This window comes from Erinaceus europaeus, chromosome 6 (assembly GCF_950295315.1).
Source record: "Erinaceus europaeus chromosome 6, mEriEur2.1, whole genome shotgun sequence".
Classification (NCBI taxonomy): domain Eukaryota; kingdom Metazoa; phylum Chordata; class Mammalia; order Eulipotyphla; family Erinaceidae; genus Erinaceus; species Erinaceus europaeus.
In genome coordinates this window covers 61,367,440-61,395,009 of record NC_080167.1, presented here as the reverse complement: position 1 = coordinate 61,395,009, position 27,570 = coordinate 61,367,440, and the positions used below count along the sequence as shown (strand labels likewise).

General features: G+C 41.1%; 1 protein-coding gene across 3 annotated transcripts; it reads left to right on the top strand.

The window, feature by feature from the left end:
• Positions 1–59: 59 nt before the first annotated feature.
• Positions 60–21,138, top strand: ENKUR (enkurin, TRPC channel interacting protein). Of its 3 annotated transcripts, XM_060192319.1 has the most exons (6): positions 60–573; positions 861–1,067; positions 9,455–9,600; positions 12,116–12,339; positions 17,652–17,798; positions 20,728–21,138. In XM_060192319.1, exons 2-6 carry the CDS (start codon positions 898–900, stop codon positions 20,899–20,901), a joined length of 861 nt encoding a protein of 286 aa, XP_060048302.1. In that variant the 5' UTR covers positions 60–573; positions 861–897; the 3' UTR covers positions 20,902–21,138. The 3 variants fall into 3 exon arrangements, with proteins under 3 accessions (XP_060048302.1, XP_060048303.1, XP_007526531.1); XM_060192320.1 differs by lacking the exon at positions 861–1,067 and having other exon boundaries at positions 60–376; XM_007526469.3 differs by lacking the exon at positions 861–1,067 and having other exon boundaries at positions 66–573.
• Positions 21,139–27,570: the final 6,432 nt, after the last annotated feature.

Below are 27,570 nucleotides of genomic sequence, written 5' to 3'. Positions count from 1 at the left end.
CCCGCGCACAAGAGTCTGTGTGACGTCTGCATAGCGGCTGCTCTTGGTAGCTAACAGTGGTGCGTCGACCTCTACAAATAAACAGACAGAAAAGAACAGTCTTTTAAAGGGAATGCCATTCCTCACCCCCGTCGCTCCCAAATACACCTACAAGCACGGGTGGTGTCCGTATTGAACTTGTCTGGGGGCTGGGGGGCGGGAAAGGCGGAGCTGTGGGGAAAGGGAAGAAAGAATCCACTTCCCTGTCGCCTAGTAACTGTTTCCAAGACAACCGCGCCATCAACAACCCGAGCTGAGCAACCCCGGGAGGAATGAGAAGCGCAGCTGCTTGGAGAGAGCGCGGCTGAGAAGAGGTCAAAGGGGAATTGGGAATTACGTGAGAGAGAAGGCAAGCTAGTAGGCCAAGAAAAGGGACGTTTTAGTGGAGAAAGACAGATTTGGTGACAGTGAAGGAAATCTTGAGTGGCCCTTAAGGAGCCGGATTTCTTTGGTGGCCATGGATCCAAAGTGCTCTGCGGAGAGCATTTATAACCTCATACCCAGTGACTGGAAGGAGCCTCCCCCGCCTCCTAGGTACGTGGGTAGCTGAGACGATCGATCGCTCAAAACAAAAATATTCGGAAATATTTACTCCATTTCAAGATGGAACATAAATAAACTAATTTTTTTTTCTTGGGGGGTGGGGTCCCAGTGAAGCAGTCTTGGATGACGACTTCTCAGAGAAGAGATTGCCAAATCATCTAGATATTCAGCAGCTCACAGCTCACGGGATAGGTTAGTGCTGTGAGAGGGCTGTCTCTTTTAAAAATTTTTTTTTTAATTATTTATTCCCTTTTGTTGCCCTTGTTTTACTGTTGTAGTTATTATTGATGTCATTGTTGGATAGGATGGAGAGAAATGGAGAGAGGAGGAGAAGACGGGAAGAGAAAGAGAGACACCGGCAGACCTGCTTCACCGCCTCCCCCGCAGGTGGGGAGCCGTGGCCTCGAACCTGGATCTTTATGCCGGTCCTTGCGCTTTGCACCAGCTGCGTTTAACCTACTGCGCTACTGCCCGACTCCCGAGAGGTCTCTCTTACTAGGTTATTCTCCTATTGCATCTGCATGTATTTTTTTTTTTTTTTTTTTTTTTTTTTTAGTTTTTACCAGCTCTGGCTTATGGTGGTGCTGGGGACTGAACTTGGACCTCCGAGTCTCAGGCCTGAAAGTCTATTTGCATATATAGCCATTATACTCTCTCCTATGTCCTGTAATTGGTTTTTTTTTTAATTAATTTTTAAAGGAATATAATTTTTTACTGTTGTTGTAGTTATTATTGTTTTATTTATTTATTTATTTATTTTTTATTTAAGAAAGGATTAATTAACAAAACCATAGGGTAGGAGGGGTACAACTCCACACAATTCCCACCGCCCAATCTCCATATCCCACCCCCTCCCCCGATAGCTTTCCCACTCTATCCCTCTGGGAGCATGGACCCAGGGTCATTGTGGGTTGCAGAAGGTAGAAGGTCTGGCTTCTGTAATTGCTTCCTCGCTGAACATGGGCGTTGACTGGTCGGTCCATACTCCCAGTCTGCCTCTCTCTTTCCCTAGTAGGATGGGTCTCTGGGGAAGCTGAGCTCCAGGACACATTGGTGGTGTCTTCAATCCAGGGAAGTCTGTAATTGGTTTTTGTAATTGGCCTGGGGGGGGGCAGGCAGTGGCGCAGCTGATTAAGTGCTCACATTACAGTGCAAAAGAACCCTGGTTCAAGCCTCTGGTTCCCACCTGCAAGGGGAAAGCTTCACGAATGGTGAAGCAGGACTAGCAGCAGGTATAGTCAGTCCTGTCTTTCTCCCTCTCTGTTCCTTCCCTTCTCAATTTCTCTCTAGTTTCTCTCCAATAGAAAATAAATAAGAATATTTTTTAAAAAGTAAATTGGGGGGTCGGGCAGCGGGTTAAGCGTGCAGGTGGCACAAAGCGCAGGGACCAGCGTAAGGATCCCGGTTCGAGTTCCGGCTCCCCACCTGCAGGGGAGTCGCTTCACAAGTGGTGAAGCAGATCTGCAGGTGTCTGTCTTTCTCTCCCCCTCTCTGTCTTCTCCTCCTCTCTCCATTTCTCTCTGTCCTATCTAACAACAAGGACATCAATAACAACAATAATAATAACCACAACTATTAAAAAAAAAACAAGGCTAACAAAAAGGGAAAAAATAGCCTCCAGGAACAGTGGAGTCGTGGTGCAGGCACCGAACCCCAGCAATAACCCTGGAGGCAAAAATAAATAAATAAAATTAAATATATATAAAGTAAATTGGTCTTACATAATGTGTTATCCAACACAGAGTAAAAATTAGTATTGGGTAGACAAATTTATTGTTCTGTGATGGGATACTTGATTGGTTTTCTGCATTTGTTGTTTAAGTTATGACACTGTTGCTCCCTCTCTAAAGTGATAGTCTGCCACCCTGTATCACAGGTATAAATTCCTACTTATCTTAAAGCCTCAGGTATTATTCTTTGTCTTTTTTTTTTTTTACTATTTATTTACTTATTTTGTTGTTGGGGAAACAAAAATAGGTAGACTAGATAATTCTTAGGTCTTTTTCAGATTTGATAGTTGGATGTGAGGAAGAGAAGGTGAATAGTGATTCTGAAATGTGTAGCTGAGTTAAGATAATGACACAAGAAGTTTGGGTCCCTTAAACACCCACAGAAAGGCAGCCATAGAGCAAACCTCCCAGTTGCTCTTCTGTGCCAGGCAACTTCACATTTATTTAAATCTATGGGAAGAAAAGAAAGTAATTTAGAGATGGAAATCTACTCCTAGGATTTAAAATACTAGATTTTCGTTTTCTTTTCTTTTTTCTTTCTTTCTTTTTCTTTTTTTTTAGAACCTACTTATTCATGAGAAAGATAGGAAGAGAGAAAGAACCAGACATCACTCTGGTACATGTGCTGCTGGGGATCAAACTCGGAACCTCATGGTTGAGAATCCACTGCACCACCTCCTGGACCACCTTTTCTTTCTTTCTTTTTGGCAGGGGGTACAAGTCAAGACCACACTGAAAGAACTCTGGATTGAGAAACACAGGATTTGCAACTTGTTGATTTGGGGATTATGAGTAAATTTCCATTTGTTTTCTGATCTATAAAATTAGCTGAAGGAACTAGATAATCTTCAAGGTCCCTTTCAACTCTAATTATAATTTCATTCATAACTACTTAGGATGAATAATATCTTCAACAAGTGAGCAGTTCCTTCAATTTAAATCTATCTGGTTTTAGCTAAAGCAGCATCTATATTTTCCACTAGTTTCTCAAAATCTAATAGAGATTGGGAAGAAGGATGTAAAGGAAGGAATGATAGTTGCAAGGTTAATGAATGTTCAAGTTAACTATTGCCAGTTGAACTTGTGGTCCAAAATTCTATGTACCCTGGAAGATAAAGCTCTCCTTTTCTCTTTAACTCATGGGTAGATTGTATTTCCTGTAGCGTGCCTACTTTGGATAGCCTATCTCCTTAGATAAAGTGTTGTGCTCATTGTTAAGTTAAAAAGCTTCACTGCACCTAAGTAATATTCTCAGATTTTATAGGGACAGTTCATTTGGCAAGCATTCGCTATCAACAACTATCCAACTACATTAGGGGTTTTTCTGGGGCAGTGGGGGTGGGGATTTAATGTGACAACATAATCTCATCGTGTTACTATGAATTAATAAGGGAAATTGATTTTATTGATGAGAGGGAACAGAAGAAATCTAAACGTGGTGCCCAAGAACACTTTCTGTTAGTATGAAGTCACTCTACTCTCTCAGCAACAACCATATGAAGGGTTTTGTGTCGCTCGCTCTCTGTGTGTCTTTTGTTTTTTGTTTTGTTTTTGTTTGTGACAAGCTGGCATGCATGCAAGCCACTAAAGTATAAAAACAGCATAGTAAAACATTTAAGCAATTCTTTCAGACCACACTAGCACAGACGTGCCTAATAACATCAATCCTAAGGAAGAAATGAAATAAACAAGGAGGCCTATCTGCATCATCAAGTTATAAACCAGCTTCAGAAAATCTCACCCCTTGACTCTTTGCAACATGGGCCAGATAAAGCCCAGATTCACAGAGGTAGCTAGCTCTTGGTTGGAAATATCAACCATTGACTGTCGTGTGACTTCCCACACCTCCAAAGTTAGGACCTCCTTGGGAATTGAAATTTAAACACTTACATGCTGATTTACAATAAAAATATTAATTGGGGGCGTAGCTCAACTGGTAGAGCTTGGTATTTGCAGGCCTGAGGCTCTGGATTCAATTCCCAGGCCATTTGTGGCACGGTACTCTGACTTCTCTCTTTTTTAATAAAAGTCCTTGTCACATCAAGTAAGTAAAAAAAAAAAAAAAAACTTTAAAATCAGTAAAACTATTGATGAACATCCTAGTGAGAGCTGCGGAGGTTAGAAAATGAGAACTGGGGGCAGGTAGTGGCACACCTGGCTTAGAAAGCACATTACCATGCCCAAGGACCCAGATTCAAGCCCCCTCGTCCCCACCTGTAGGGAGAAGCTTCCCAACTAGTGAAGCAGGGCTGCTGATGTCTCTCTGCCCAGCTCTTAGAAGATAACTTAGAAACTTAGAGAATAAAAGGATGGGGGCCAGGCAGCTGAGTGTACATTACAATGAACCAAGACCTAGGTTCAAGCCCCTGGTTCTCACCTGCAGGGGGGGAGTTTCACATGTGGCCAAGCAGTGTTACAGGTGTGTGTCTGTCTGTTTCCCTCCCTATACCCCCCTTCCCTTTCAGTTTCCCTGTCTCTATCCAATAAATAAAAATAAAAACAGAAGACACATGTAAAAAAAATAATAAAATAGGGAGTCGGGCTGTAGCACAGCGGGTTAAGTGCAGGTGACGCAAAGCACAAGGACCGGCATAAGGATCCCGGTTCGAACCCCGGCTCCCCACCTGCAGGGGAGTCGCTTCACAGGTGGTGAAGCAGGTCTGCAGGTGTCTATCTTTCTCTCCTCCTGTCTTCCCCTCCTCTCTCTATTTCTCTCTGTCCTATCCAACAACGACAACAACAATAATAACTACAACAATAAAACAAGGGCAACAAAAGGGAATAAATAAATATTAAAAATAAATAAATAAAATGGAAAATATAAGGTTATAACTAGAGTGGTTGTGAAGGTCACTGAACTATGAGCTGGAGCTTAAGATGAAGGTGGGAGAGTCCATTGGAAGACATGTATTGTTTTCAAAATTTCACTTCAGTAGGACACTTGACATGGCTCTTCACCAAATCTATCACCTCCTCTGGATGGTCTCAGCTCTTTACTGTCACCATCATTATCACTTCCCCTTGTAAGGATTTTATACCAGATCAGCTTAAACAGCCCATGGGACTATTATTTCCTTTTCACATTCCTTTCCTCCCTTCCTCCTTTCCTCCCTTCCTCCCTCCCTTCCTTCCTCTCTTTCTTTCTTTCTTTTTTTCTTTCTTTTTAAATCTTTATTTATTTATTGGATAGAGACAGCCAGAAATCGAGAGGGAAGGGGGAGATAGAGAGGGAGAGAAACAGAGATACCTGCAGCCCTGCTTCACCACTCATGAAGCTTCCCCGCTGCAGATGGGAACTGGGGGGCTTGAACCCAGGTCCTTGCATGCTGTAATGTGTGCACCCAACCAGGTGCACCACCACTCAGCCCCTTTCACATTGCTTTCATGAAGGAATCTGTTTGCATTTATGCTCTAGCCATTGTCTAATATTGAAACTCCTGCAGAATGTATAACAGACAGACATTGGTCCCTTTCTTCCTATCATGGTTAAGCTAATTCTCTTCTATCCAAACATCTCATTAACCTATGTAGACATTTTGAATTCTCAGTCTCTCTCTCTTCCCCCGCCTCCTGTTTTTCTTATATTCTCTTGACCCATCCCTTTCAGCTTTGTGTCATTTGCAAATCTAGTAAGTGGGCCCCATATATATTTATATATCTACCATTTCCAGGCAATGCACTTGGGTAGGCTCCTGGACCCTTCTCTCTAAGCTCACAGCAGTGTTGGTTTTGAGTACTCAGTCAGTTTACATGGACTCATTAATCAGTTCAGTTCACTATTTTAGCAATAAGGATCATGTGAACAACCCTTTAGTTTTGCTAAATAATATTGAATACTGGGAACATTTAGATGAACTATTCATTTTCTCCTGAGGTTCTTATATCTGCTTTACAGACATTAGTGCAAAGAATCCAATTTTGGGACATTAGAAGTACTATTAGCTGAATGTATAGTTAAAGAAAGGCATATTCCAGAGTCTTGTCTTGAACACAATTAATATATTCTGAAATTCCCACTGCTGTAACACCTAACCTCAGACATGCTTTTATGTTTAATGTAAGAATTATTCATCTGGCTAGGCAGTCTCTCTAGAGTTCCACACAATGACACTTTTCTTCATTTCTTGTATTTTTTTTTAAAATCTAAGTGTTCTTCTATACTGATTCATCCTTGCCCTGAGCTTCACAGGTTACAGGGAAGATTTCAAAGTCCTCAGGAAGGCAAGCACACAGCTGTAAGGTGTGCTATAATTAATAGGATTACCTAATGAATGTACATCTGAAAGCCTGTTGGAGAAGGCACTTTTCCCCTTGCAGCAAGTGGGTAGGTGTTAAGAATAGCTGCAAACAGGATCTCTTCAGCAAGGAGAGCTGCAGCTTCCATATGCATTTACTGACGTGATGTCTGTTCATGCTGGGTTATTGCCTTTTATTTGGACGTGTACACATACGGCAGGTGGCACGTCTGGGACCTTTCACATAAATGTAAAACTGTTGAAAAGAACATATGTCAACAGTACAACCTGTGGTGACTTGCCGAGGAGACTTGTGAACTTTTGCATGTGTCAGAGATGTTTTCAGAAGTTCACTCTCTTATGGGATAAGGCAGCTTCAGTGTGCTGTATGTACAGTATGCCACTCTATGAGAATCTGTTTGTTCTGGGCAAGACGGATATTATTCTGTCTGTGACTGCTTGTTCTTATAGTCAACATATACCATGACCTGAACTTTTAGAGAATGAGACAGTGTCTGGTAAGGCACAAGTAGAATCAAGGGAAGGGTTAAATAGGCTTTTCTTTAATTAATTAATTAATTTATTTATTTATTTATTATTGGGTAGATACAGAGAAATTGAAAGGGGAGAAGGAGATAGAAAGGTAAAGACACAGAGACACCTGCAGCCTTGCCTCACTACTTATGAAGCTTTCCCCCTGCAGGTGGAGACCAGGGGCTTGAACCCGGGTCCTTGCACACTGGAATGTCTGCACTTAACTAGGTGCTCCACTGCTTGGCCCCAATAATTTTTTTAAAATAAGATGAGCATCCAAAAATAATGGCAAAATACTGTTGTTTCTAATATGGTAGTTAAAATTCTCCCTCTCCCTCTCCCTCTCTCCCCCTCCCCCCTGCCACAAGGGTTTTCTGGAATTTTGCAATCTGAATGATTCTGTCACTCCCAGAGGACTGGCTCTCTCTCTCTCTGTCTCTGTCTCTCTTTCTCTCTCTCTCATGATTTGTTTGTTTTTCAAAAAAGATGAGAGACGGAGTGAGAGAGACAGAGAGATGAGAGATGCCAAACCACTATTCCTCCATTTGTGAAGCTTCCCTTTTGCATGGACCATGCAGTGTCCAGAGACTTGAACCCATTACATTTTCTGACACTCTTACGGCACAAAGATAATAATAATCTATCACGGTCAAAGCTGTAGAAGAGTTCAGTCAACAACAAAATAGCTTTACTTTTAGAACATACATATTGCTTTTACCACAATAGATTATCCTTGTGCCATAAAACAAGTATCAAAATTTAATTAAGGGATTAAAATTGTACGAAGTATGTTCTATAAAGACAATAGATACTAATTATGAATCAACTAGAAAAAAGTATATGAAAAAAAACCTCCAACTATTAGGAAACTAAGCAAACATAAACTTCTGAGTCAGAGATGATGCCTCAAGGGAATAAAAGAGAGATTTTGTGCAGAATGAATATGAAAGCAGAACATATTTAACACTGTGATATGCAGCTATAGTTCAGTACTTAAAAGTAATTTGATAACTCTAAATACTTTCACTGGCAGCATATAGAGGTTTAGAGTCAAATACCTAATCTTGCCCCCTAAGAAATTAAAATGGGTAAGGATCTCGGTTTGAGCCCCTGGCTCCACACCTGCAGGGGGGTCGCTTCACAAGTGGTGAAGCAGGTCTGCAGGTGTCTTTCTCTCCCCCTCTTTGTCTTCCCCTCCTCTCTCCATTTCTCTCTGTCCTATCCAACAACGACAACAACAATAATAACTACAACAATAAAACAACCATGGCAACAAAAGAGAATAAATACTTTTAAAAAATTAATATGGAAAAGTAGATTGAACCTAAGATGGGGAACAGAAATCAGATCAGAGTAGAAATTATTCAAATGGGGAGTCAGGTGGTAGCGCAGTGGGTTAAGCACACGTGGTGTGAAGCAAGGATCCTGGTTCAAGCCCCCGGCTCCCCACCTGCACGGGAGTTGCTTCACAGCTGGTGAAGCAGGTCTGCAGGTGTCTATCTTTCTCTCCCCCTCTCTGTCTTACCCTTTTCTCTCCATTTCTCTCTGTCCTGTCCAACAACAATGATATCAGTAACAACAGCAATAATAACTACAACAACAATAAAAAAACAAGGGCAACAAAAGGGAATAAATATAAAAAAAGTCTTTGAAGTGGAAACCATTAACATTAGAGAAAAGTTAATGAAAACCTGGTTCTTTGAGAAGATCAATAAAATTAATAAACCTACCATCAGATTGATGAGAGAGAGTGAGAAATAAACTCAAATTATTAAGAGGGAAAGAAGTGACATCATTGTTATTGCTACAAAGCTCAAAAGACAAGGAAGCACTGTGGACATCTTTGCTCCATCTCTCTCTCTCTCTCTCTCTTTGCCTCCAGGGTTATCGCTGGGGCTTGGTGCCTGTGCCACAAATCCACTGCTCCTGGAGGCTATTTTTTTCCCCTTTTGTTGCCCTTGTTTTTTATCATTGTGGTTACTATTGTTATTGATGTCATTGTTGTTGGATAGGACAGAGAGAAATGGAGAGAGGAGGGGAAGACGGGGAGAGAAAGACACCTGCAGACCTGCTTCACTGCCTATGAAGTCACCCCCCTACAGGTGTGGAGCTGGGGGCTCAAACCAGGATCCTAATGCTGGTCTTTGTGCTTTGTGCCATGTGTGCTTAACCTGATGTGCTACCGCCCGACCCCCTCCAGGTCTTTTTCAAAGGGCTAAGTTGTCATACCCCTACTGCTCAGGTAATTACACTTTATGACTCTTCTCTATACAAGTTTAAAGTTATGTAAATTAGGATTATATATCCTTTTAAAATCTTTAACTTCACTAGAAATATAAATACTATACTTGGTTTTTTTTTTTTTAATTTTAGGTATACATCAGTGTTTAAGACGGCTGTAAAAAATGACATGAAAAAATCTAAAATGGCAATGAAAACTATGGGGCCTGCAAAAGTTGAGATTCCTTCCCCAAAGGATTTCCTGAAGAAACATTCAAAGGAAAAAACTCTACCACCTAGTAGGTTTCATCTTTTTAAATATTAAAAGTGTCAATAGGGAAATTTTACTAAAATTCATTTGCTTATGGATATCACATTGCAAAAGTGATAGCTTTATCTTGCCCTAAACAGCTAGGAAAAGTAGAACAAAGAAACAGGGAGAATTAACTGCTTCTCCAAAGAGGTTTTCTTTTGCGTTTTCTTCTTGTACTGTAGTCCAAGAAGCACCTACTTCTGGCTCCATAAGCTCTACCAGCTTTCTCCCGAGCCCTATGACTTAAGACACAAGCGTCTATCATAAGAAGACTGCTAAATCCCATTGGGCCACATTTCCCAGCATCTGAACCATGTTTGACCTTCTTTTCAAGAGATGGACATTGCAGCTGTCCTGGTGATTGTAGGGCTCGTTGTAAGGCTGACTATGGGCCTTGGCTCCCTCAGATCTCTTAGACCACTGGGACCATAAAAGAGTTGGGTGCAATGAAGAGGCCTAGTGAGTAAATAATAGAGCTGGAGTCGGGCGGTAGCGCAGTGGGTTAAGCGCACGTGGCGCAAAGCTCAGGGACCAGTGTAAGGATCCCAGTTCAAGCCCCGGCTCCCCACCTACAAGGAAGTTGCTTCACAGGCAGTGAAGCAGGTCTGCAGGTGTCTTATCTTTCTCTCCCCCCTCTGTATTCCCCTCCTCTCTCCATTTCTCTCTGTCCTATCCAACAACAACGACATCAGTAATAACTACAACAATAAAACAAGGGCAACAAAAAGGGAATAAATAAATATTTTAAAATTCTTAAAATAAATAAATAAATAAATAGTAGAGCCAGCTTCTTGCACATCTTACCTGTACAGTTGCCCAGGATTGGGGTTTAGGAGGGTTCCATGTTTGGCTTAATGCTCTGTCCTTAAAATTCTTGAGTTTTGATCATGTAGCCCTGAGTGTTCAATTTGTCCTGGTTCTCACAAATAATGTAACTAATCCTGGCCATAGAGTGTAGAGAGATGAGTGAAGCTGGCAAGTCTGGAAATGAAGAGTGGATGGAAGGGTAGCTGTTAAACAGGGCAGCAGTGACCTTTGTCTTTGCCGTGAAGAAAAGAACGCAACCTCTGGAGCTTCCAGTTAAGATACACATTCTGATGAAAGGAAATCTGCATCTCCCTATAATGATATTTTTACTCTACCATCCTCTCTGATAACCCAGATTTCATGATAGAGGAAGAGAGCATTATCAAGAAAAGCAAATGAAGTTAAGTCTGGAAGTGCAGCTTTCTGGGTGAAATCCATGGCTTCAAGTTTCTTGTGTATCTTGCTCTAGTGAAGTCTTGTTTTGCAACCCACAACCACTGGATAGTTCGAAAGTGGAATTGGGTTTTTTTTTTCAGTGCCTCACGACTGAGCAGTGATACCTTACGACTGAGCAGTGATACCTTCTGAACCCCATGTATCTTTTCTAGAGTAAAGCAGACTAAGTAACACAGGGACCAAACATATAAATCCTAGGTACCAAGCAGGGAAAAAGGAAAGAAATCTTTATCTTCTCTTACAAACATTATAAAGCAAGACAAACAGAATCTCACTGGTTGTAAGGGTAATTAAGAGATTCTGAATGTTGAAGAAGCTTTAAAGCACAGTCTAGAGGGTAAGGTGGTGGGTGGCACACCAGGTTAAGCGTACATAGTACCAAGTGCAAGGATCCCAGTTCAAGCCCCCGGCTCCCCACCTGCTGGAGCATAACTACACAAGCAGTGAAGTAGGTCTGCAGATAACTATGTTTCTCTTCCCTTCTCTGTCTTCACCATCTCACTCAGTTTCTCTCTTTCCTATCCAATAACAGCAACAATAATAACAACAATGGAAAAAAGATGCCTCCAGGAGCATTGGATTCGTAGTGCAAGTACCCAGCCCCAGCAATAGCCCTGGAGGCAAAACAAACAAACAAACAAAAAACCAGTCTCATGAGACAAAGTGAAAGCTAACACAGGCCAAGGCTGCTGTCAGCTTCATTGTGTCAACCCCCTAGTCACTGGGAAACTTTCTATTCAAGGCAAACAATAATTTTCTAGATAGATTGGAAGATTATTAGCAATGCATATACATTTCTTCAACTTCAGCTGTTAGAACATTTGTATGACTTCACATGGTCTGCATTGCCATCTTTTTATTTCTGTTTTTTTAGATTTTTTTTTCTTGGACCAGGGCCCAGCTCACCTCTAGCGTCTAGTGGTGCAGAGGGATTAACTTGGGACCCCCATGGCCTAAGGCATGAAAGTCTGTTTTGTAATCATTTTTCTATTTATGTGACCTTCATCTGGGGAACTCAACCTCTTCCCTTGGGCTTCTACACTGCCCCTCAATGTATGGGCCATGCTGCACTTTATCATCTGCACTTACAATTCCTGACTCCTTCCCTTAAATACTTGAATACATTATTAATAAGACTGCAGTAGACCAGCAGTAGAATAGCTATCTGGCTGTTAGAAGTGATGCTAAGTAGTAATGCTTCTAGTTTCATGTTGACAAGGTAACATTATTTCTAACAGAAAAGAAATTTGATTGGAATGAGCCCAGAAAGCCGCCTGTGCCACTGAGGACTGAGCATCCAGTCATGGGAATACAGAATGATAAGAATTTTATAAATGCAAATGCCACCGATGTCATTATGGGGATGACTAGGAAACACAAGCCCATTTATGTGGACAAAAGAACTGGAGATAAGCATGACCTTGAAACTTCAGGACTGGTTCCAAAGTACATCAATAAAAAGGTAACCTTGTGATAACAAGACAGCTGAGATTCAAATAGTTTGAATCTCTTTCCAGTGATTGTCTGTATTATCATTCAGTCATGCTATTGCTGGAATAAATTGTCTAGTTTGCTAAATCCCATCTCTCTGCAATCTGCATAATGTGATGAAATTAGAAAGTGGAATGAACAGGGCCGGTTGGTGGTACTTCCAGTAGAGTGCACATGTTGCAATGCACAAGGACCCCGTACAAGTCCCCAGTCCCATGTGTAGGAGGGAAGATCCACAAGTAGTGAAGCAACATAAAGGTGTCTCTCTCTCTCTCTCCCTATCCTCCCCTTCCCTCTCAATCTCTCTCTGTTTCCAGCCAAAATAAAGAAAATACAAAGAATCTGGGATGAACAACACTGTATGCATTAGTAGAAGAAACTTATAATTGCTCTAAATTTTAATTAACATATTTAGCAATTATAACAAGCACTCTCTAAAAGATAGTACTTTTGGCAAGTTGCAAATATCACATTCATTATTATAAATTTAGACAAGCTAATCTTTCAGAAGATTCTAAGAGCAAATCATTATGTATCAGGATGAGAGACATGAAGAATAATACAATTTTAGAGCCCCTCCCTCCATTAAAATGTCACAAGCAATTCACATTTTCATTTCTGCTAGAATGTATTCATTTTCTTCTAGTATGAAGTAAAACAGACTTTGGAAGTACTGTACCATAATCTAGTTGCTTTGAATCTTTAATTCCTATAGAAAGTGAGGTTATCAGGTAGGCATATCATCACTGGCAGAAAAACATAGAAACTTGGGTTTGTTTAAATATTAGAAGTTCTAAAAAAAATTTAAATTTATTTATTTTGGATAGAGACCGAAATCGGGAGGGATGGGGGTAAGAGAGGGAGAAGGAGAAGGTAGAGGGGGGAGACAGAGAGAGAGATGAATGGAGAGAGAGTCCAGCGGCACTACTTCACTGCTTGTGAAGCTTTGCTGCCTGCAAAAAGACCAGGGACTTGAACCTGAGTTCTGAGTATTGTAACATGTGTGATCAACTGGATGCACTTCCACCCAGCCCAGAGATCTTTAAATTAAAAAAAAAACAAAAAAAAACTTGCTTTATTTATTTATAAAATGGAAACACTGACAAGACCATAGGATAAGATGGAGTACAACTCCACACAATTCTCACCACCAGAACTCTGTATCCCATCCCTTCCCCTGATAGCTTTCCTATTCTTTATCCCTCTGGGGTAATGACCCCAGAGACATTATGGGGTGCAGAAGGTGGAAGGTCTGGCTTCTGTAATTGCTTCCCCACTGAACATGGGTGTTGACAGGTCAATCCATACTACCAGCCTGTCTCTGTCTTTCCCTAGTGGGGTGGGGCTCTGGGAAAGCGGGGCTCCAGGACACATTGGTGGGGTTGTCTGTCCAGGGGCGTCTGGTTGGCATCATGGTAGCATCTGGAACCTTGTGGTTGAAAAGAGAGTTAACATATAAAGCCATACATTGACTTTGATTAATGTTGATTAATCATGAACCTAAAGGCTGGAATATTGCAGATGAAGATTTGGGGTCTCCGTTTTGGAAATAGCTAGTAGGTCTATTTTAGGTATATTCCAAAGGATCCATGACTTTATTAATTCCAACTTTGTAAACTAGTACTACTATTTTAAAAAATAGAAAGCACTTGAATAGACTTTGTGGTGTTAGGTGGTGCCATACCTGATTGAGTGTACATGTTACAATGCACAAGTACCCAGGTTCAAGTCCCCAGTCCTACCTGCAAGGGGAAAGCTTTGTGAGTGGTGAGACAGTGCTGCAGGTGTCTCCTTGTCTCTCTATCTCCCCTTCTCTCAATTTCTGACTGTCTCTACCCAACAAATAAAGATAGTAAAACTGTTTTTAAAAGTAGAAGAAAACTTGCAAAAACTATTTGACTTTGCATGTTTGATCGAGGCATGCATCATAAAATATGAATGCAAAACCCTAAAAATGAACAATACTAATAATCCATTGTGGCGGGAAAGAGAGGCAAGTAAAATCACAACCAAGATGTAGAGTGTTTTGCATTCAAATCATCCATCAGTGATTGTGTTGAAAGCTGAACAACTTACCTCTTGATCTCACCTCCCTCTAACCAAACCTTATGCCCAGCAGACTTTCCATTTTTCTCTCAGCCGGAAGCCCACCTCTGGTTGTTCTGCTGAGCGATACTAGAAGCATGATAAATCCAAATCAAACAGGATCTCCCAGGATGTTCACAGGACACTCCTTATTCCCTGAGAAGCTTCTTGCTCAGACACCTTTGGACAGTATAACAGGAATAGAGGGACTGACCGCACAAGCCAGTGAGGTCACTTTAGACTTGACCAGATGCTTCCTCCTTTGAGGCCCCCAAGTGAGAGGCTGCTCAGGGTCTTTTTCCCCTTAGGGCTGGAAAAACAGAACTTGACTCTGTATTTTGTCTTTTTTTTTTTTTTTTAAATGCCACCAGAAGTGTCACTGGAGCTTAGTGCCTGTAGGATGCCACCACTCCTGGTAGCCTTTTTTTTTCTTCTGTTTTTGATAGCAGATGAGAGACAGAGAGAGGAGAGACACGTGCAGCTCTGCTCCACCACTCATGAAGTTCTACCCCTGCAGGTGGGGAATGGTGCACTGTGCAGGTAATGTGCCCCGCCCAGTGCCTAGATATGGCCCTCTCTTACTGACTCTCTGTAGTAACTTCCAGCCCATTATTCTCTGTTAGCCTATCAGACCTCTTCTCCACTGATGGTCTTACCACTAGTTGCCTCACCCTCTGTCTCTCCTGCCTGCCTTCAACCCAAGGAATACAGTCCCCCCACCCCAACATAAAATTGAGGAACTTCTTCATGAAAACATTAAACTCATCTGCCTGTGCTTGTCTGTCTGTCAAGCCGTGCAGACCTTCTGATGTATTCACCTTCTTGGTTGCTAAGCCACCAGGGCTCAGGAGGACTTGACTTAATTTTCACTCTCAGAGTAAAGTTTTGAAGATCTGCTATTATAGCAAATTCCTTCAGGCACAATGTCATTTTTAAAGAGATTTAAACACTTTCTGTTTTCCTCAAATAAAATGCTGTATGCCCCATTTGTGCCATGAGAAATACTTTATGAGAACCACAGTATGGATGATTACATGGGATGTTCAGAGATAGCAGGAAGACACTGAAATGCAGATTCTTCTGTTTATTACCCTCCTGAGATCTTTAATAAGTCATTAGCTTTATCACAGGGTTGCAGTGAGAATTAAGCATTTGCCGTAATACCCGACACCTGGTAAGAGTTCAGTAGAGAATAGATATTATCACATATGAAGTAAGCAACATTAGTAATATGCTTTAGTCCTCCAGCGACCCAATACATAGGAACATTTCAGATCACTCAAGTTTCCGCCCCTAAACGGCATTGTCACTTACTTTCTTAGACTATGGTAGTTCTAATTTAATCTTTTTGTGATGACTCAGGATCTTCATTATCAACATCAGCTATTGTGCTGAGCTTTGATGAGGTGTTGACTTCAGTGCTTCCTGAAATTTATTAGACTGTTTACCACTGCCCTGAGCAGAATGCTGCCCCCTTTGAGTTTATTTATACAATGCTTTACAACTATTCAAACTATTAAAACACACTTAAATAGAAATTCAGGGGGGGGGGAAGGTCAGATGGTGGCACACCCGGTTAAGTGTACATATCACCAAGCATGAGGACTAGAGTTCTCAAGCCCCAGCTCCCTACTTGTAAGGGGAAGCTTCATAGGCAGTGAAGCAGGTCTGGCGGTGTCTATCTTTCTCTTTACCTTTCTATCTCCCTATCTCCCCTCCCTTCTCAATTTCTCTCTGTTCCATAAAATAAAATTAAATTAAAAGTGGGGGGTGGGGGTATGGCTACCAGTAGCAGTGGACTGGTAGTGCTGGCACAAAGCTCCAGCAATACCCCTGGTGGCAATAAAAAAAAAAAAAAAAAAAATCAAGGGTTTCAATTTCTATGCAACCAGGATAGGTTAGGTTAAGCATTGCTAACACCCTCTGAATTTCAAGAACTTAAAGCAACAAAGTTTTTATCATCTGTTTGTCTACATGTTCACTGCAGGAGTGGGGGTGGTGGGGGTGGTGGCTGGTTCCTCTGTTTCTCATCCTCATTTCAAGGCCCATGCCACTCCAAACGTTGCCTGTCACTATCCAGACAGAGAAAGAATTTGACAAGTCATGAGAGCCCAAGTCCATTCACCGTGAGCAAGTCAGGGGAGCCGGCAAGTGTGGTCTTACCAAAGGCCTAGAATGAGAAGAACCAGAATATGTGTAGATATGTTCTTGGTCCTTACCTGAGCTTTACCACCCCAGGGAAACTGGTTCAAGTAAAGAGAGAGAGGAAGGAAGAGCGGCAGATGTCATAGCACCAAAGCTTCTCCAGTGCCACGGGGTCTGGACTTGACCCTGGGTTGTGTAGATAACAAAACAGGTGCCCTCCCAGCAGGTGCTCTGTTGCTCTGACTTTACTTGTAGGTGGTTACAATGATTCCTGTATCTCTCAACAATTATCTCTTTAGATAGGTCCTCTCTGACCTCCAAAATTTACTGAGTTTTATTTTATTTATTCAAAATATCTCTATCATTTTCTCTCTTCCTTCGCAGTCCTTTATACAACTTTATTTATGTTACTCAGACTTTTCTTTCTGGGGAGCTTCCCTAACTATGGAACAAATTCCATACGAAAAGAAACTTGTCCTCAGATTTTTTTTTTTTAAAGAATGGACAGCCATTTTATTTCTCCTCACAGTGAAATCAAATATTCACTGATGTTGAAAGACTTGCCAATTTCTGTCAGTCCTTGAAACAGGAGCCTGGAAACCTGTTTTCTCAGAAACATGCTTATGGTATCGATTCCATTGTTCTCTTCAAGTAGATGTGCTTAGTATCTCAGAAGTTGTTTTTTTTTTTTTTTTTAATAATGCCTCATAAACACAAATCTTTTATTTAACTATATATATATAGTGTCTCAGGGTAAAAACTGAAACACCTAAAAGAAGCAAAGAAAAGCCAATTATTAGGCAAACAGTAAGGGCTGAGTCATCAACCAAGAATAGGCACTGGAAACATTTGCAGGGAAAACAAGCAAACACAAAAATAACTCAGATGGTCTTAAAAGGCTAGAGTCAACTCGCTCACAGAGAGAAAAGAAGTCCCTGAATTGGGTCAGTTTTCAGCAGTTAGAGAAAAGACTTTGTAACAACCCCCACAGCCCCCACCCCTTCACTGGTTGGTACGCTGCAATTAAGATACTGATTTCTGAAACATCTTTAGGATTACGGTGTTATACCTGACTATATCTGTAAGCGAAATGAGGAAGTGAAGAAATCCCAGAAGGACTATGATAACTATATCCAGGAAAACCTTCGCAAAGCAGCAATGAAGAGGCTCTCTGATGATGAGAGAGAGGCAGTTCTGCAGGTAAATGTCCTTTCTTCCTGGCATTCAGACCCCCAGGTGACTTTTCAAAACATCTCTGAAAGGACAGGCCACTGGCAACTGGACTTTAAAATCAGAAAGCTCTTCTCGTGAAACTGTGAAAGAGCAGGAAGCTGTCCTACAAATTTCACTGAGTAGGAGGGGTTTTCTTCCCAGTTTTCTTCCCCCCTCCCCCGCTGTAACATTGTAAGGAAAACCTCTTTCTTTTATAACAAACATGTATTAAAAAGTACTTTGAGTTGCATTCTCCTGCCCCTGAGTTTTTCAAAAATTATGTCGATAAGTTGGATATTTTTCACTAGATGGAGCTCTAGAATAATTGAAACTGTCCCTGAATCAGTACCCCCCCACCCCCATTCTAGTAAGCCAGATCTCCACAGTTGAAAAAACAAAAACAAAACCTATCAGGCTGGGGAAAGTGTATAGTAGTTACACAGAGTCCGTCATGCCTGAGACTCTGTGCATGATCTCCGGTTTAATGGTCAGAGCTGAGCAGTGCTCTGCTGTCTATCCATCTTTCTTTCTGTATCTGTCTTATGAAAGATAAATAAAAAGATAAAAATATCAGTTGACAGGCGGTGGTGCACCTGGTTAAGCGCACACATTACAGTGAGCAAGGGCCCAGGTTTAAGCCCCTGGTCCCTACCTGCAGGAGGAAGCTTCGTGAGTGCGGAAGCAGGGCTGCAGGTGTCTGTCTCTCTCCCTCTCTATCTTCACAAGAAGTGAAGCCGATGCACAGGTGTCTTTTTTTCCTCCTGTCTCCTCTACCCCTCTCAATTTATCTCTGTCCTATCCAATAAAATGCAAAAAATAGCCCCCAGGAGGAGTGGATTCATAGTGCCAGCACCAAGCCCCAGCAATGACCCTGGAGGCAAAGAAAAAAGAAAGAGAAAAAGAAAGAAAGAAAGAAAGAAAGAAAGAAAGAAAGAAAGAAAGAAAGAAAGAAAGGTAGGTGAGCTAATCATTTTAAATAACTCAGTAGTGTTCCACTGTGTATATAGACCACAACTTTCTTGGCCACTCATCTGTTTTTGCACACCTGGGTTGCTTCCAGGTTTTGGCTATTACACATTGTACTTTTGGATGGATGGGTGTGCTTGGTTCCTTAGGATATATCCCCTGGAAAGGAATTTCTGGGTCATAGGGTAGGTCCATTTTTAACCCTATAACCCTCTTTTAATCATTTAAGTAGTTGCTTTTCCTTCTGCTTTTTACCTTTTCCAAATCCATGATACAGTCTCACTCAATAAGGCCTTGAAACGTGTTCTCTCCCTCCCCAACCAAACTGTTCCATGCAGTAGTCCCTGTTCCATCATCATTTTTATCTAAGCATGGGAGCTTGGGCGCTGACATTTTATTATTCCCTGGCAGTATCAACAAGATTAAATTTGTACCATGAAGTCTTACAGGGAAAAGTATTACTAGATAGAATACTCCAAATGCTCTCTTAAACATAATTCCAAACCATATTGTCAAGGCAATATTTTAAATCATAATTCCAGTAGCTGTACACATAAAATTATTTGTGCACCAGTAGTGAACAGTAGAAAGTTTATAAAAAAAACTTTATTTATAAAACTTTATTTATAAAAAAAACTTTATTGCCTGAGTTCAGTCAGCACTTTAAGGCCATCTTGATGGCGGGGGGGGGGGGTGGCCTCTAGTGTACAGCGATAGGAGATGCTAATTATACAGAGATGCAAATAACCTTTATTGCCCCTAAGAGATCCCTCATTCTAAATCTGGCTTCTGAGGCCATAAAACATTAAGTACATTATTGAATTAGCATGTGTGTTCCACTTAACACCATTCGGGTCATTTCTCAAGTACTTTAAGGGGAAGTCAAGATCCTTTAACTACTCGGCAGAAGAATGTAACATTTTTATCCTTTCAAATCAGAAGGTGGCATCTTCTACAATTCTATCTACTCAGATATTAAAAAATACAACCTTGCACGCCAGACTGTGATCTTTCTGTTATTAGTGTGATTGAAGGAGCACAGTCACACAATATCACACAAGTTCTAGGTGTGAGTCATTGAAAAAGCAACATGTGTATGCACTGCATCAAGCTCACCAGCCAAAGGCAGATTCTTTGACCGCACACTTCAAAATCAGGTTTTGTTTGTTTGTTTATTTTTAATGTGATGGCACAGCTGAAGAATGAAGCTTTGGGGCCGGACGGTGGGTTAAGTGGACATAGTACGAAGTGTAGGCACCAGCACAAGGATCGTGGTTTGAGCCCCCCCGGCTCTCCACCTACAGAGGGGTCATTTCACAAGCAGTGAAGCAGGTCTGCAGGTGTCTTTCTCTTTCTCCCTTCGCTATCTTTCCCTCTCAATTTCTGTCTGTCCTATCCTACAACAATAAAATGGAAAAAATGGCTGCCAGGAGCAGTGGGTCCATTCATAGTGTAGGCACTGAGCCCTAGCAACCTGAAGGACAAAAAAAACAATGAAGCTACTGGTTTATAAAGGGAGTTCTAATAAAAAGAAAAAAAGAAAGGAAGGAAGGAAATGAAACATGATAATTTCCTATTCAAAAATTCTTTTTGCTTGGGGAAATCAGTTCTAAGTTGTTCCCACCGCCACATCTCCTCTCTCTCATCAATGCATATGTGCGTTATTGGTGGTAAGGCCAAGTACAGGAACACTGCAAACAGCACATAAATATTCCCAGTGGGAGCTGAGCACACAGTCAAGGACAAGGTTTGGATTTTTTTTTCACTATTGTTAATTGAATTTTATTATTGACAAGTACATATCATATGTCACGCCTTAAAGATGTTGTCATCAGCTCTCTTTACCTATTTGCACTTTTCCTTTGCCAGTACAACTTTCTCCACTTTACCTTCGCAATTCACTTTACCTCTAGTTCAGAGCTACATTTGCTTCTTTCCTTCCTGTTGACAGGGACTGAAGAAAAACTGGGAAGAGGTGCACAAGGAATTCCAGTCCCTGTCAGTCTTCATCGATTCCACACCAAAGAAAATTCGGAAGCAAAAGTTGGAAAGAGAAATGAAGCAACTGGAACATGATATCGGTATCATTGAAAAACACAAAACTATTTACATCGCCAATAAATAACGATGTGTGTTTAAGAAAAGACATCTCAACATAGAAAAAAATATATATATATGGAAACCATAAAAAGGAGACTATATTTTGCAAAGCAGAAACTACTATGAAAAGAAGAAAAGGACTCTTTAGCAAAGTACTTAAGCTACATCTAACAAGTAATTATTTCCTTCCCCAAGAAAAGGTGGTTTTTATTAGTGTCAGGCTTTCCACTTACAAACTAATTAAAGGTTGATGTTAAATGTTCCAGTTCTGTAGTGTAATTCATTATTCTTATGCACCGGCCTCACAGAGACACTAATTTCTGGATCCTGAAAGATAAGGTAAATACTCAAGATGTCACATGTTTTACACTGTGTGACAGAAAGAACACTATAATTGATATTTTGAATTGGCAGTGGTGGCAGTTTCTACAATGTTTCTACCAGTGTTTTCTACAAATGTTTCAGGGTTCCAGGAATTTAGCCCAGATAGTCACTGTGATGTTTGCAGCTCTTCTCTTCCCAAGCATAGTTTCATCATCTGTAACACTATCACTGCTCAAAGGCTTGATGAAGGAGGAAAATTTAAGAAAGGATTTCTAAAAATCAAGAAGACAACTTATAAAATGTGTATCTAAAGACAGTTGGAAAGAACAGCCTCTTTTTTAGCATAGCGCCATAGAAAAACTTTGCTACTCCCATCAAATACTTTATTTCACAAATCATTAAGTATATATGTGAGTGGGCTGGGGTGATTTTGGTGCCTGCACCCCCAATTCATTGCTGCCAGTGACCATCTTTCTTCTTTCCTTCCTTCCTTCCTCTCTTCCTTTCTTTTTCTTTTTTTCCTTCCTTCCTCCCTTCCTTTCTTTTTCTTTTTTTAATAGAGACAAAAACTGAGATGGAAGGAAGACAGATGGAGGAAAGGGAGAGAGGAAGAGGAGACAGAGGAGAGAGTTTCCTAGTGAAGCTTCCCCTTTGCTTGAACCTGCTTCTCAGAATTAGCAATGTGGGCGGGGGGGTGGGAGGGCAGGTGTGGTGCACATAGCACTAAATGTAAACAATCACATAAGGATCCGGGTTCAAGCTCCCCACTCCCCACCTGCAGGGGAATCGCTTCAAAAACAGTGAAGCAGGTCTGCAGGTGTCTATCGTTCTCCCTCCCTATCTCCTCTACCCTCTCAATTTCTCTCTGTCCCATCCAACAACAACAACAAAATCGAAAAAATGGGTACCAGCAGCAGTGGATTCATAGTGCCAGCACCAAGCTCCGTCGATAACCCTAGAGGCAAAAAAAAAAAAAAAAAAAAAGAAAAAGAAAGAAAAAAGGGAATTGCAACGTGTGCTCTACAGGGTGTTCATTGCCCAGCTCCCTCATCATCTTTTCTGTTTATTATGACTTTGTGGATTGTACAGAGGGTTTATGGTAACATTGTGTAGTTACTAGTTTATGCAAATAGAGTTGTCTCCCACCCAGAATAAGTCCCTAAATATCTAAAAAGAGAAAGACTAATTAGCAAAACTCAGTAAAATGCATAAAGCCATAAGTTAATAAACTTATGTCCCTACAGACAACAGAATTCTTTCTGAGCTTTTTCACAGAAGATAATTGGGAGCACACTAGTAAAAACTTGCCTAGATTAAAGATATACATTAATTTTTGAGAATTGACTGTAAGCTCCTTAAAATACCTCTTTTTTGATAGTATATATTTTTTATTTTTTTTATTTATAAAAAGGAAACTGACTAAACCATAGGATAAGAGGAGTACAACTCCACACAATTCCCACCACCAGAACTCTATATCCCATCCACTCCCCTGATAGCTTCCCTATTCTTTAACCCTCTGGGAGTAAGGACCCAAGGTCATTGTGGGATGCAGAAGGTGGAAGGTCTGGCTTCTGTAATTGCTTCCCCGCTGAACATGGGCATTGACAGATCAATCCATACTCTCAACCTATCTCTCTCTTTCCCCAGTGGAGAGGGTATCTGGGGAAGCAGAGCTCCAGGACACGTTGGTGGGGTTGTCTGTCCAGGGAAGTCTGGTCGGCATCATGCTAGCATCTGGGACCTGGTGGCTAAAAAGAGAGTTAACATACAAAGCCAAACAAATTGTTGAGCAATCATGGACCTAAAGGCTGGAATAGTGCAGATGAAGAGTTGGGTGGGGGTCCTCTATTTTGTAGATAGCTAGTAGGCATATTTTAGTAAAATTCCAAAGGGCCTGTGGCTATACTAGTCTTTTTTTTTTTTTTTTTCTTAAAATACCTCTTTATGAGCACCACTGTTGGGATACTGTACAGATGTGGTTGAGTTAGGCAGGACCCACAGACCACCATATTTCCATGAGAGTATTATCATTTACATATCAATCTTCTGCCTTGTTTTAAAAATGACTCCTCCACCACCACATTACCCCCTCGCCCATTCCCACGAGCTAAAAATCTATAGCAACCACCACTGCTACGGAAGCTGTCTACCTTCCCAGAGTGCCTTGTTTTCTCCACCCCCTTTCCTAGCCAATCCCATTCCCAACTTGCCACTTCCGTTCTATAAAGCCTGCTGCTCTTCCCTCTCTCTCTCTCTTTCTCTTCCACATCCCGACCTGGAGAAGACATAGAGAAGTGCTGGCTGCATAGTGGGAGGCAGCCATTTTGCTAGCTCCACATGGCCTAAACCCGTTGTGCTCTCACCTGACTCTGGGGCATCCGCATCAATAAAGAATTGTATTACCACGCTGCCACAAGTTCCTTGTCTCTCTCCGTCAAAGCTAGCCCAGCACACCACTTTTCAATTTCTAAAGGTACTTGAGAAATATGCGGTCAAGGATTGTATACAGTAAATTCCCGTCCTGTTCAGAGTGGCTGGCTGCTATTTAGATTGTGATGATAAATGCCAGTAGGCATTACTTACACATAATGGCACTCATTCCTCCCCACACAGCAGTACTGTGCTATGCACAAACCAGCAGGACCCCGTTCTTAGTCTCTGGCTTGTAAAATCATGATCAATTACAAGGTTTTGTCATTTACAGTCTTCCTTCCAGGACTGGGTGCCAGGTCACTGAGCGACTCACACACTCAAGTAAGCATCGGATGTAGAGGTTTTGAAAACAGTGCAATTGTGGGCCATCAGGACTGAGGTAAAGTCTGGGTCTCCTCCAGCAATAGATAGCATTCATAAGGTTTTGTTGTGGCCCCATTAAGACTTTCCCCCTTGGAAAGTCACTCTTGGCATCATTTCTGATTTACTTTTTCTTATTGGAACATCTGTACTGAGTCGCTTAGGAAGCCTTGCCAATTTTTTTCCAGTTATTAAATATAGCAGTTAGCAAATAGAATTGTTATCATCCCTGTGTGTCACTCAGGAGATTAGCCAGGCCAGTCTGAACTCAGGCTAGGACTTCTGAAGATTCCAGTCAGGTGCTTTTCTGCAACTGGGCTTCATGGGCTTGAAAAATTCTACTGATGGAATGTTAAGGGCCCCAAGACCAACTGGATCAATGGAAGTATTTATTTATTTATTTATTTATTTATTTAATCTTTAATGTGATGCTTAGGTATGAATCCAGGGAATTGTACTGCTGCATGGCCTCCTTGGGTCAATTTTTTTATTCTTTATGTTAGAGAGAGAGTGAGAAGAGAATGAGGTGAAGACAATAGAGAGAGAGATTACAGTACTATGCCATCATCCATACAGCTTCCCTGATGCTGTTCACGGTATTTCTATGTGGTCCTAGGGTTTAATCCAAGACCTCACACATTGGAGACCACAACTATTCTTTCCAATTTTTTAATTGTGATAAAATACATAGAACATAAATTTTACCATCTGAACCATCTTAAAGTGCACAGTTATGCACTTGTATGTTGTAAAACCTTCATTATTATCCATTTCTGAATTACTTTCATCATATGGAGTAACATCTACACCTATTAAACAGCAGCTCCATTCCCCACCAGGCCCCTGGCAACCACCATTCTACTTTTGTTTTGCCTCCAGGGTTATTGCTCGGGCTCAGTGTCTACACTATGAATCCACAGCTCCTGGAGGCCATTTCCCCCCCCCCCCCATTTTTCACATAGAGCAAAGAGAAATTGAGTGGGTGGGGAGATAGGAGGAGGGTCTAGGTGGTGGTGCACCTGCTTGAGCACACATATTAATGTGCACAAGGACCCGGGATGGAGGCCCTGGTCCCCACCTGCAGGGGGAAAGCTTTGCAAGTGATGAAGCAAGTCTGCAGGTGTCTCTCTGTCTCTGCCTCTCTATCTTCCCCTACCCTCTCAATTTCTGGTGTCTCTATCCAATAAATAAAGATAATTTTTTAAAAAAGGAGAGAGAAAGGTAGACATCTGCTGACCTGCTTCACTGCTCATGAAGTGTACCTCTGCAGGTAGAGAGCAGAGGCTCAAACCCAGATCCTTGCACAGTCCTTGTGCTTAGTACTATGTGTGCTTAACTGTGTGCACCACTGCCCAGTCCCCTCTACTTTCTTTCTCTATGATTGTTATTATTGTAAGTAGCATATATAAGTTGAGTCATATAGTATTTGTGTTTTTCTTACTGGCTATATTGCTTAAAATAATGTCCTCCAGATTTACAATAAATGTAAAAATCATTTCATCTAAAAGTTAACTAGCACTTTATTCTATGGATAATTTATTAGTAGCATTTTGCTTCTCCACTAGTCAATCAAGGGATGCTTGGGTTGTTTTCATGTCTTAACTATTATAACCCTGCTGTGTATCTGGATTTTGAGGTGTTTCTTGAAGACTCTGCTTTCTTTAGGGCATATAGTCAGAGGCATATAGTCAGAGACTAGGGCATATAGTCAGAGACTAACATTGTAGTTCTGTTTTAATTTTTTTTTTTTTTAAGAAACGGCCATACTGTTTACTACAGAGGCTGTAACCATTTTACATTCTCACTGATAGTGAGCAAAGGTTTCAATTTCTCTGTATCCTTGTCAGCACTTTGTTTTTGCATAGTAGTTATCCTAATTGGTATGAAAATACCTCCTCATATTGTTTTGATTTGCACTACTCTAGTGGTTATAATGTTGAGTCTTTTTATATACATGTATTGGTAATTTGTATATCTTCTTTGGAGTAATGTCTATTCAAATCCTTGGCCCTTTGCAAAGAAGGAAAGAAACACACACACACACACACACACACACACACGTGCATGCACATACATGCATACCTTTCCCATTGCATTTATTGTCATCTGGTAACAACATAAAGGTGACTAAAACAATATAAGTAAATGTTTTAGGACTCCATTCCCAACAAAAAACACTTAAAAAAAGAAAAAAATAATACCTTTCCAACAACTGTTCTCCTTGTTGGTCATTTCTAGTTGGAGATACTTTGGAACACAGTGACATAATATCCTTTCTTCTTCTTTTTTTTTTTTTTTTGCCTCCACGGTTATCGCTGGGCTCGGTGCCTGCACTACAAATCCACTGCTCCTGGAGGTCATTTTCCCCATTGTGTTGCCCTTGTTGTTGCACTTGTTGTAGTCATTATTATTATTGTTACCACAGCTGTTGTTGTTGGATAGGATAGAGAGAAGTTGAGAGAGGAGGGAAAGACAGAAAGAAGGAGAGAAAGATAGACACCTGCAGACCTGCTTCACCACTTGTGAAATGACCTCCTGCAGGTGGGAAGCTGGGGGCTCAAACCGAGGATATGATATCCTTTTAACATGATCCAGCCCTATTGTTTTCTTGACTGTGCTGTAGAATATATTTTTTTAATTTCTTGATTGGGGGATTAATGGTTTACAGTTGACAGTAAAGTGTAATAGTTTGTAGATGTGTAACATTTCTCAATTTTCCACATAACAATTCAACCCCTACTAGATCCTTTTTTGCTATCATGTTCCAGGACCTGAACCCTTCTCTACCCCAGAGCCTTTTACTTTGGTGCAATATACCAACTCCAGTCCAAGTTCTGCTTTGTGTTTTCCCTTTTGATCTTGTTTTTCAACTTCTGTCTGTGAGTGAGATCATCCCATATTCATCCTACTGTTTCTTCTGTTTCTGACTTATCTCACTTAACATGATTCCTTTAAACTCCATCCAAGATGAGGTCAAGAAAGTGAATTCACCATTTTTAGTAGCTGAGTAGTATTCCATTTACTTACTCAGTAAACTTACTCAGCCACTCATTTGTTGTTGGACACTGGGGTTGTTTCCAGGATTTGGCTATTACAAATTGTACTGCTATGAACATAGGTAGACACACATCTTTTTGGATGGGTATGTTTGGCTCCTTAGAATATATACCCAGGAGAGGAACTGCAGGGTTATACGGTAGGTCCACTTCTAGCCTTCTGAGAGTTTTTCCAGACTGCTGTCCACAGGGAGACCAATTTATATTCCCACCAGCAGTGTAGGAGGGTTCCTTTGTCCCCACAACCCATCCAGCATTTGTGGCTTCTACCTTTTCTGATGTATGACATTCTCACAGGGGTGAAGTGATACCTTGTGGCTGTCTTTATTTGCATTTCTCTGACAATCAATGACTTGAAGCATTTTAAAAATATTTTTGTTAGCCTTTTGGATCTCTTCCATGGAGGATATTCTGTTCATATCCTCTCTCGATTTTTTGGATGGGCTTGTTTGCTTTCTTGTTGCTTTTAGAATGAATTTCTTCATCCTCAAATATGAGGCTAATGTACTCATCTAACC